Genomic DNA, 12,153 nt, shown 5'->3' on the forward strand with positions numbered 1-12,153 from the left:
ACATATGCCCACATATGACCATAAATGGCTACAGAATTTCTTTTTTATCAAGGGCAATAATACCAAAAAATAAATAAATCTTGTTCAAATTCAAACAAGTTACCTCACTAAGGTCCTGTTGACCCATTGCTTTTACTGAGCAACTCATTTTGAACAAATCAGAATAAACAATGCCCATGCAAAATACACCTATCAAATTTGGTTGGAACCAAAGAGTGGTTTAGGAGAAATTGTTAAAAAAGTCCACAATTGGCAACACCTAAGCAACATCCCTTAAACAAATGTGAATAAAATCCTCCAGGAAGTTTTTGAGAAGTGGTAAAATTGATAAACCTACCTTAGTAAATGTAACAGAATCAGGTAAAAATCTACAACCATCAATATAAACATCAAAACCATCACCTGATATATAAGGTTCACTGGGTGGTCGTTTTCTATCTAAAGGTAACCATGCAAACTAAAATAAACACAGATTTGGAGATTATGGATCAATATAAAATGCTAGATGATATACAGGTTTTAATGTATCACAGAATAGTAATTAATTAATGGACATCTTTTTATAATTAAAATCACTTAATACAAAGAAAGCGATTTATGATTCTTCGTGAAAGACATAATAACATGAAATTTTCATGAACACTTCTTACCTCAGGTATGGTGTCCTCTCCATCACTAGATAGTTCACTAGGTGTTAATGAACCAGGTCTGGCCACACCCTGGAATATATGTATACGTAATGTTGATTTTCCATATGGCTTCCACTCTCTATTGTATGCCACATCTTCAAATGGTATGCGTGATGCCTCAGGTGTTGGAGGTTGAAATAGTTTTAACGTGTGAGTTCCAGTATTAATTCTCATGTGGGACGGATCATATTCCATCCGACTTCTGGCAGTTAAATCTGGATGGAAAGAGAATAAAACAGCATTGATATAACTTTATTGAACATGATAAATATATATAAATTGTATATCTAAAGATTCATATCCACCTTTCTTATAACTGTGTTATATTATACATATAGGTCATTTTGAGAATTCTACTTCATTAGCTTGGTTGGAGCAGGATAGACTAAGACTTCTTTATTATTAATAATGGGGGGTGGGGAATGGGTTTTGCTCTATATTCGAATTTATATTCCTATATTTACAATCAATATTTTCTTTTTTCAGAATACTCAGATTTTTTGTATTGGACTCCAGTCTGGTATTTTATATTTACAAAGTGAAAAATGAGGGGTGGAATTTCAAATTCAACCTGAAATAAAACTGACCTGGAATTAATTGAAAAAGATTGGTTTCAGTCAATGTTTTACAGCTATAAAAGATATAATGTAGGAAATGAATTACCTCTTAAATGCGTCTGAACTAATGGTAAAGCTGTCCAAGCTACTAAAGTTTCATCTTCGTATGGTGATGCTTCAGGATTATCAAAATGTACATCTTCAGGTCCTGGAGTTTTCTTCTTTAAATAAAATCTAGCAATGAGCATCATATCACCTTGCAGTTGTACATCTGAGAATGATGCTTCTTGTTGTCCGAATACATGATAACCTTGTTTAAAGTTTGATCTAACAGCTGTAGTACTACATGTTACAGGTCCTATGCCTGATTGTGCAACCTGGAAAAATATGTATTAGTCAAACATGTTCAGATTTTATAAACTATTTTTGCTGACGTCTCGTTTCAGAAATTACAATTATCATAGCATATTCTTCGTGTAATTATAATTTACTGGAACCACTACTTCACTCTTACTAGAAAGTGAAGGTTCTCAATGTTTTCTTTTAAAACTAGTGTGATTGATCAAAATCATTTGCTGATGCTTATTATAATATCAGGCACATATATTTGGACTTATCAAAACCATGACATACCTTTCCAGTAGAAGAATAATAAACGCTTAATCTAACTTTTCCTTCTCCTGGTTCAGCATTTTTAACTCTATCGACTTGAAACCCTACCAGTGGCTCCATGTTCGGATTGCCCCTCACGGGATAGTTGTCTAGGCGACTAAGAAGAAAATAATAAAGAAAAATTGATTTACACATCTCACATCAATATGTAAAGTTTAGTCCAACTTCCAGTCTGTGTCAATTACTAGTTATCTCATCAATGTATTAATTATAATTTGATCGGGTTTATTTGATCTAATTTTTCCATAGACTTGGGGAAGAAGAAATCAGACCTTGATTATTAATTTCCCACCTCCTCTAATTCTAGTATATGTACATGTTGAAAATGTAAAATATCAAAGAAAGTTAACCAAAGGGGTAAAAAAAGAATTCAAAATTCATGAACTTTCTAAGTAGTATCAAATGTTTTGAAAGATTGATCATGTTACAGAGGTGGAAGATCTAAATATCTGTCTAATAAAATAAAAGTAGAATATGTAATTGTACCTGTGATATGGCGAATGTGGAGGACTAGTTGAAGGAGGAGGTGGGATCATTACAGGTGATATAGTTGTCTGGTGTAATACTATTCCTCCCTGTAATTCAGTTGATACAAATGTTTCATACATATGTTTGAAAATATACAAATTTAGCCTACCTCGGATGTCACGTTGCCAATTTTAGAGTGATTACATGTGACATAAATAATACATTTTTCAAACAGAAAGATTATCTTCAATCAAATTACTAGTGAATATTATGAGTAAGTTACCTGTGGTGCTAACTGATAAGTAACACTATTAGTATCAGCTATAGTAGATGTAGCATGTATACCAGCTTCATTCATGTGCACAATACGATAATATATTTCAGATTCTCCGTACTGTCAAAAATAAATTATCGCTAGTATTACAAGTTAAAAAAACAAATTGTGTTTTTATCATGCTCAATCACTTAATGCCACTCAAGGATTTTATTATAAGTTAAAATCAATCAGAAGTATATTAATCCTGGGTACATATAAGTATGGATTGAATATTTATATATTTTGTTGGGGGTTTTTTTTAATCATAATCTAAAAATGTTGAATAACCAATTTGAGCATATTTTAGGGTTGATAGTGACATAATTATATACTGTCCGAAAAATTCAATTATACAAGACAAACCTACGGACAGGGCACAATATACACAGACATCTCAAACAACAAATGTACATATCAGATTAAGTGAATAGAACCAGTACTAGCCATAAGCCTCCACTGTGCTGCAAAGGACTTTGTATTGTTTTACATACCTGTGGAATCTGAGACAGATCATTACTGGAAACAAATGGTTTAATTGGCACCATTCTCAAAGGTAACTTAAATCTTCCTGCCAACAGCATATTATTATCATCAAATAGTGGTATTTTAGTCCAGGCTCGTGTTATAAGACGAGTTTCATCATGTTCTGACCCTGGTCCACCAGCACATTGTAACTCTACTACAATACCTAGATCGGGCTGAGGTGGACATCTGCAAATAATAAATATAAATATACAGAAAGTATCAAATAATAACTAGTAAAATGAACCATTGCAAAACTTTAATCTTGCTTGCAATCTAAGAATGGAATGGGGTTTAACAATCCTCAAAAACAATACTTTGGTCCTCCTGTGCAATGAGGAGGAGGGGAAATTGCCCAGAGATTGGCATTTCACCCTTCCCTTCTTCAATTCCAGTTGTCAGTGTTTCTTTCACATTCATGTTCTTCACTGGCATTGCCCTGATTTGCAAACTTCTCCTGTAGAAGGAGCCATGTTGGTTCAGTGAGTAAGGTGCTAGATCACTAACCTGGTGTTAGTTCCCTGAGATTTTTTAGCATGGTTTTCTCTTGTCAGTGTTGTAGGAGAGACTGGCAAGGAACAACATCTAATCATTTGGATTGGATGAAAAACTCAGGTTCAGTGTACATGTTGGCATGCACATACAAGAACCCTTGACAGTTCGAATTCAATTGCTGTCAGGGTAAAATTTGACTCGTAGCACACTGTAGCATGGTGGAGAAAAGTAGGATGTTTTAAAACCTATTCATTCATTCATTCATTTATTCATTCTACTGTAGAAAGAAAATCTCACCTTGGAACAGGTTGTCTTGCACCAATCAGTGCACTGTTGGTATTGTAAGCTTGAGGCCGGGTTGATGGTTCAGCATAAACCATTGGTAGTACAGATGGATCACCCATTTTGGAAATAGTGTTATGTAAACCAGCAATAAGTCGAACAGCTGTTACTCGAGGATCAAGATTTAGCACAAAATCATAGAAAATAACAAACCCAGCACTGAAATTAAGTTAAAGCAGCATTATATTCAGACTTAAAATTGATCAAATATTTCTTTAAAATTCAAATTATTATTCACTTTTTATTTAAATATTACCAAATTATTTCTCAAATGAATAAATATTCTTAAAATGTTCAAAGAATTTAACTCACCAAAGTCGAAATCATAAGACAGAACTTTTCAACAAAATAGACAAGTTTACTGTAGATGTGTGGAGATGAGTTTTACAGCCAGTATTATGGAAATTATCAAAATAAATCAGTCAATAGAACAAATGATCGGATGGAATTAAGAATTATCATTTTACATGAAGCTCAAGGCATCATTCAGTAAAGTGGAAGAAATGGTGATTTGTCTAAGGTCAAGTATAATAATGGGGTAAAAATAGTGTGTCTTATACTGAATATACGCTATACATGACATATTTATCAAAAAAAAAAGTTCAATATTTTCCAGAATTCTTTTATTTACTAAATATAATTTTAAGACAATATAAACAACATAGACAGTATACATACAAATCATTTCAAAAGTCTGTCAAAATTTATATTATAATTATATTTCAGAATATTTGAAAGAACATGTTTTGAAATTTAAAAATAATGCTTGCTTTAAGAACTTTTATCTTTGGAAAAGTTCCTAGTATGTATTTAATAAACAACAGATGAACAGAAACCTTAACTTCAATAAATTCATTTCACTGCCGGATTTTCTCTAAACCTATTTATTACAATGGAAATTGAATGTAATACTTTAAATACAAGATAATTCTATACAATGTTTATATAATTTTAGAGAAAGATCATGTGTATTCAAAATGAAAGAAAAGTGTTCATTTCATAATTTATTATAAAGACATCTTAAAAATGTACATTTGAACAGAACAGAAAAGAATATATATAAAGTAATCATTAAAATAACCTATTTTAATACCCAATAACGACCACCCACTAATTTGTTGCATATAATATATCAAAGTTTATTTTCCATTTCTTCATTTAGCACCATTAATTTCTTTTTTCAAATGTTGTAATGTACAGACATTTGCAGAGTGATGTAGCTTCAGTCAAATCTCTTTTTGAGTAATTTTAATCTCATACTGAGTAATTTTAATCTCATTTTGAGTAATTTCAATCTCCATATTTCACAGGAAAAGTTCTTAAAATTCAGCGATGATCAAAAGTAACACCCTCATCGACTCCAGGTATAGGTTCATTCCATATAGAATTATCATTATAGTAATTATAACCATTTATTGGACGTGGTCTAAATTGAGTGGGTGGACGATAGTAAGGTGCTCCTCCCCCTCCCATAGGCATCCCTCCCCCTCCCATAGGCATCCCTCCCCCTCCCATAGGCATCCCTCCCCCTCTTCCCATTCCTATAGGTCTACCCCTCCCTATCCCACTAACATTTAATGGTGGTCCTCCATCTATAGGTTCCCCATTTGGACCAAAACGTCTTTCTATTCTATAGGCTTCTGTTGGTTCTTTGCCTTCTTCTACAAGTTGAGGAGGGATATATTCTTCTACATACCAACTATACCCTCCTCCACCCCTGCCCGCCGCCCCTCCCCTCCCTCCTGCTGGGGGGAGCCTGAAATAATAATAAGATAAATTACTTATAAAAAAAGGTATTTTGTATTCTATTTAAATTATCTTAATTAATTTATGTTACTTTTCAATCTATTGACACATTTATTTTTATATGAACACATCAAAAATTAGTTATCTTAACCATTAGTTTTAACAGAAAAATGAAATTATAGTTCCTTACAAAAATTATAAATCCTTTACAAAAACTATAAATTATAAATCCTTTACAAAAACTATAAATTATAAATCCTTTACAAAAATCAGAAATCTTTGGAATTAATCAATATTTTCTTGAAGACCAATAAATGTGTTAATGTTAATAGCTCATTATTTATGCAATCTCTTCATAAAAGATTTTAATGATTAGTATATTTGTAATGTCTACCATCTACAACTTATTAGTTTTATATTATTTAAATTAAACAATAACCAAGATTAATTTGTCAGAATAAATTAGAAAAAAAAAATATGTATAAGTATTCTACAGTTATACAGAAATAATACAAAATATTTGGCTGTAAGCATAATAATCTTTTTGTCAAATACTAACAATACCATGCCAAAACTTGGGAAAACTTTTAATTATACTAACAGTTTCAAATAATTTTCCACTACTAGACATAATAGTATGAGATGGGGAAATTAGGACATGTACCATTTGCATGTCTCAAATGATAGTCAAGCCTTGGCCAATCAGGGGCCAAACATGTGGAAACCTTTTTGGTTGAGATTGACATAACTTAAAATAGAAACATATCTGTACAGATAAGAGTAATTTAAGCTTGTTACAGTCTGTAAACTTTCTACCTGTGTAGAACAAATGTTTCCAATTGAATGATCTGCTTACGACTCACCAATGATCATAAGATGATATGCCAATGATTTATCAATTGTGTACAGATAACATGGCATCTAGAATACTGTATCTAAATGTAATTTTCATTTCTGTTCAGTTTATTTCAAAAGATCTTTCAGTGAAAATATTAAATCTGTCATGTTATATTGCTGTATTCTTTTATAACTATAAGACTTAACCCAATGTTCTTTATTTAGTAATATGGCAATTAAAACAAAACAGAAAGATTAGATGCCATTTTAAGCTCATTGTTCAAGGATAGAAATCAATTATAAATATGGCGCATGAAATCAATATACAGTAATGTGAATTTTAGAATTGACCGATTCTATTAATATCTGCATTTTAGTCTGAAATATTATGGATTCAATTAATTTGTATACTTTGGAATGGTGTACTGCACAATAAATTTTATGCAAAATTTGAATTTAGACTCAAAGACTTCAACAATTTAACATGATCGTGATTAGATTAATTAGTAAGAAAATAATATCTACTTTTCTAAGATATTCATCATGACCATAATCATCATAATATCTATCATCATAATAGTTATCAGCATAATTGTTATCAGCATAATTGTTATCATCATAGTCTAATACAAACTCTTGAACTTGTATTGGTGGTGGGGGTGGTAATTGTAGAGGTATATAAGGTGGCGGAGGTGGTGTTGGTGGGGGCTTAGGAGGAGGACAAGGACGGCATTGACATCGTCTTGTAATAAAAATGATAGAGATAGAAAGAAACCCATTAGTTAATTAGTTTTATCAACAAAAATCTGGTTAAAATGTTGTAATGCCAATACATAGATTTGTTTTTTAACTTCACGAATCAAGCAGACATATTGATTGGTCCTTAATTTAATGTGTTTTCCCTTGTTTCCATAGTAACCAGACTTTAAATTGATAGAATTGGTAAAAGCCCCTAAACTACAGTTACATGATTATGTATGATATATTTTCTATATTTCAAAAAATTCTAGTTTTTGGTAAATTTTCAACATTACTTTTTCTCAATAATCCTAAATTCTACATCTGAACTGAGTGGGATCCATAACAATCGTTATAGCTGTAGTTTAGGCAATAATGTAAAATGAAAGAAAAATTTGTTATTACATGCACTGTGAAATCAGACTTACGCTACAATCTATATATCGATACGATAGTTCGGATCGTATTCGTTCTCCAGACGGTGATGTGTGCTAACCCAAGAGTGAGCGACTGCTGGCTCTCGGTAACTATGTGGGTCAAAACCACTATGACCGTTACCAGAACAACCCGAGTAACCACCACATTGACAACCAGAATGATTGTTACATTGGCAACCGCTGTTACAGCTGAAACAATACGTAGGTTTTTTATTTACTCTGGTAGGCGTATTTATAGTCTAATCAGTGCAGTCAGTGCATACATGGAATTAGATGCAATTGGTATTTAAATTAGAGACGTACAAAAAATTACTATGTTGGGGTATTTAAGTCCTGATTTCAAGTGCTTGTGCATGTAATACACAAATTTTCATATTATCAATAGTTATATCACACATATACACTGACTGGCACATCACCCATTCATTTTAAATTTATTATAATCTATTTCATTTTCTATATATATATGATCGTTTTTTTTTTTTAAATTTATTTAAATGATAATAATCCACATCAGTTACAGTTTACTATGAGATTTATTCGGATTTTTAAAACAATTTACCAAACGGTTTTTGAAATATTAATATCATAATTTAGAAGCATACCTGGGAGCACATCTGCAATGTTGGCTGTTCGGACAAAAGGAAATGATATTACAGTCATAAAACAACAAGAACTAAAACGATGATGACACAACATGCACACAATTACATAATTATAACCACTAACTATACAAAATAGGCTGTGCAGGTACAGGTAGTACAGAAATGGAGCGGTGACACAACAAGGACAAGGAGATATATTTTGAGTAAGAGTGTACATGTAAGTCAATACATATCTGAAGCTGGGTTTGACAGACTTACAAGACATAAAATCTTATTTAAATAGGGAATGGTAGCCAAAGTCTAGAACTTGGACAACTGAAAAACATGAGATTCTCTGTCAAATTCATTTGTCTTACAACCTTCAAATACTTCAACTAAGATTAGTTAAATTCTGCAGAAATTCACAAATTCACCAATCATTTAATAAGTTTTAATGTATATTTCAAGCATAACTTCAACTGTACATTTATTTGTATGTTTAGGAAGCCTCAACTTATCGATAATAAAAAAATGTTGACGAACTGTCAATAAAATCATCTCCACACAATCTCTAGTTATTTACTTAAACGTTTCTATTTATAAAATGATTAAACAAAACTTACTGTTGATCATAACAATGAGTGTGTCTATCCACTTCAATATACTTCTAGAAAACAAAATAATAATGACATAAAAATCAAATTCAAAAAATGTTTATTTGATGAAGCTGCTGATTAGACAGCAAATATTCCCTGCTTTTACAAAATGTATTAATGTATTATTCAAAATATGTTTTATCTTCATCTAGCATAATGGGGTGATCTGTTCGATCACCTTGATCCACATAAATTATTTCTATCTAAAACTATATCTGTAATGACCAGAAAAAATATAATTGTAGTCTTAAATTGAATAATAAGCCCATTAAACAATTTAATTATTATATGCTGTCAACCACTACAGATGTCATAACTTTTTGTAACTTTTGTCCCAATCCGTTTGTAGTGTATTTATGTTCTGGTACAATAGACTATGTTTAAAACAAAAAGACTGTCAATGCTATTTCAACATGGGCATTACTTGCACATTGAATTGTAAAGACGGCCACATTAATATTTGAGATATTTTCGACTTTTTTATAGCAGTTGCAAAAAGTTAAATGGCTTCAAATCCTTGCTCATTAATGGCCCAACATGAAGACTTATTAATTGTTATAAAACTAAACAAGTTTTTATGCTATTTTGCATTTTAATACAGATGTGATTAATATACAGTATTTACTGTTTGAATAGCTGGTTGTATTGGTGCTGCTGCTATAGGTTGTGGACATGGTGGTTGATGTACAATTATATTTTGTGGTGGATTCTGTTGTTGGCTGTTGAGTTCTAGTTGTATCTTTGTTTCTTGACGTATCGCCTCCATATTCTGTTGTAATTCATACATTTTTAGTAGATGATCTTGCTGTAATCTTCTGATTTCTCGTTCAAGTTCATCTAAATATATTATTACAATATTATGAAAACACTTCTCAACAGCAGGTAACAGGTTTCAATTCACTAGACATCTGAATTTTGTGTTGATACATTTATGCATTGTTTTGTTTTAGTGCTTTGTGATATTAGTTCTCCTGAATCTTCTATTATAATTATCATCAACAAATTCAATTGTGAGTATTGAATTACACTAACGGGCTTAACGTTCTGTAGATGTTCACAGACACACAAATCATGTGAATGGCGTAAAGGGACTTTCATTTTATCCTTGAGATTATGGACTGAAAAATTAATCAGTGTTCTGAAGAGGGCAGAAATCAGTTAATAGTGTTACATGAATAAGCAAGTGGAAAAGGACAAATTTTGCAGTATTTGTAGCATAGACATGGCACTTTATCATTTTAGTAAATGGAGTTATCTCCCCCTGCTCTCCAGAAATTCTAAGCTAATCCCACTGAAATACACATATACATTAATAACACAAACTTTAATTTAAAATTGCCCTAAATGTCCATTTATCTTATTGCATTTTTCTTGTGAATATGAAATCTTTATTTGATTTTGAATGGTTCACACAGTGAGTCAAGAATGATTCATTGTAGGCCAAAGATATGTATGTAAGGTTGATAGTAAGAAATGAATTTAGAGGAGTGCTCTGTTTTCTTAGTTACGTATAAACAATGATACACATTGTGGCAGGAAGACAGCTCAACCTAAGTGAAATGGGGTGGTGACAATGTGATATTTAATGTGAAGGTGTTGAGTGTTTTTTGTTATAAGGCTTTCCAAAGTGTGAATGGATGCCAAAGAATATTTCTTTTCATTTTAAAAGGTCACTGTTAGGTTTGAAGATCTTAAAAATTTGTACTACACCAGTGATTCCCAATCTTTTGTTGGTTGCGACCCCATTCTAGAAACCAGCATCGAAGAACAAAGGCACCTTTTACAAAGATCGTTCATGTGACGTACCAGCCATCTCCCTTCACAACAAGTAACTACTTTAAATTAAAGAGAACCTTAATGTCCAAGGTCCAAGATAATGTGACGTAAAATCTATACGAACGAACGGCAGTCCTCTGGCACATGACCAGAGTGTGAATCAATATCATATGTCATTTTCCCAGTAAATAATCCACATCCTCATATAGATAGATATAGATAAAGTGGTAATCTCCTAAAACTAGTTGAACTTTCCAAATCAAAATGTTGTAATGAGACTGGAGAAACAAATTATGGGTGTGAGAGAGGAAAAATGGTTGGCAATCTGGCAAGAGGTGTATAGATTAGCTTTTTTTAAAAAGTTTGAGAGTAGTCCACCACAACCCCATGAAAATTTGGGAACCCACATACTATACTATTGAATTTAGGTTCTACAACATTATGTTTATATCTCTTTTCAGTAAATTTGGTTGAAAACTCATGTTTGAACCTCATTAAAGTCTGGACCTTATTGGCCTTTTTCTACATATTTGAACTGGTTTCTTTTCATTGTTGACATTCTGATTTCTGCAATGTGATTTTGGGTGGGAGAGGCAAGGGAGAAATAGGGATTAAGGTCCTTGAAGCGCAACTAGGACCATTTCATAGGACTAACATACTTTTGTTTGTTGTTAAATTGAGAAACAAAATGCCTTCTGATACAATATCCTGAACTTGTCCACATCAGACTTCACACCATTAAAATACAAAGGACGGTAATGACGTGCCAAAAGACCCCAATCATTTCATTGCATTTCTCATTAACAGAAATAAAGCACATGGCTCAAACTTAAGTTGATAATCTCCAAGATAAATATATTACAAATGTATATTAAATTTTTAAATGGTATTTGGTAATTTCAATGTATTTAATTTATAATTGAAGTGCATAAAGATTATAAACATAAGCTGAGCCATGTACTTTACTCCTAAAAATTACAAAAGACTTGCTATTAAAACTAACTTTCTTTATTATTCTAATGAAAAATATACATGTTCATTGTATATAACGAGATTCTTTAAGATACTGGAGCATTAAATGATGTACAATGTTGTAGAGGTAAATATTTTATAAGATATTAATATATTCATAGCACTATCTCTACAATAAAGGGCAAGTACAAATTCTCAGCTTATGTTTATATCCTATACACAGTTTATATATACAGTATCAGAACAAGCTTATCTTCACATAATAGATTCATAATTAATAACTAAATCAAGGTCAATATCTTTACATAATTATCACAGTTTTTACACATTCCTAGATGTGTTGATT

The 12,153-nt window shown here is 31.6% G+C and overlaps 1 protein-coding gene across 3 annotated transcripts in view; it reads right to left on the minus strand.

Moving 5' to 3' along the window:
* The window catches only part of LOC126818261 (uncharacterized), a 41,883-nt gene that overhangs the window by 8,137 nt on the left and 21,593 nt on the right, over positions 1-12,153 (minus strand). For all 3 annotated transcript variants that reach the window (XM_050545573.2, XM_050545572.2, XM_050545571.2), the window contains exons 8-17: positions 9,685-9,896; positions 9,027-9,070; positions 4,017-4,220; positions 3,194-3,413; positions 2,670-2,780; positions 2,405-2,493; positions 1,880-2,015; positions 1,353-1,623; positions 651-904; positions 338-457 (exon numbers count right to left, since the gene is read on the minus strand). In XM_050545573.2, the coding sequence (XP_050401530.1) occupies positions 338-457; positions 651-904; positions 1,353-1,623; positions 1,880-2,015; positions 2,405-2,493; positions 2,670-2,780; positions 3,194-3,413; positions 4,017-4,220; positions 9,027-9,070; positions 9,685-9,896 (1,661 nt within the window). The remainder of the gene's footprint in view (positions 1-337; positions 458-650; positions 905-1,352; positions 1,624-1,879; positions 2,016-2,404; positions 2,494-2,669; positions 2,781-3,193; positions 3,414-4,016; positions 4,221-9,026; positions 9,071-9,684; positions 9,897-12,153) is intronic.

This window comes from Patella vulgata, chromosome 4 (genome assembly GCF_932274485.2).
Source record: "Patella vulgata chromosome 4, xgPatVulg1.2, whole genome shotgun sequence".
Taxonomy (NCBI): Eukaryota; Metazoa; Mollusca; class Gastropoda; family Patellidae; genus Patella; species Patella vulgata.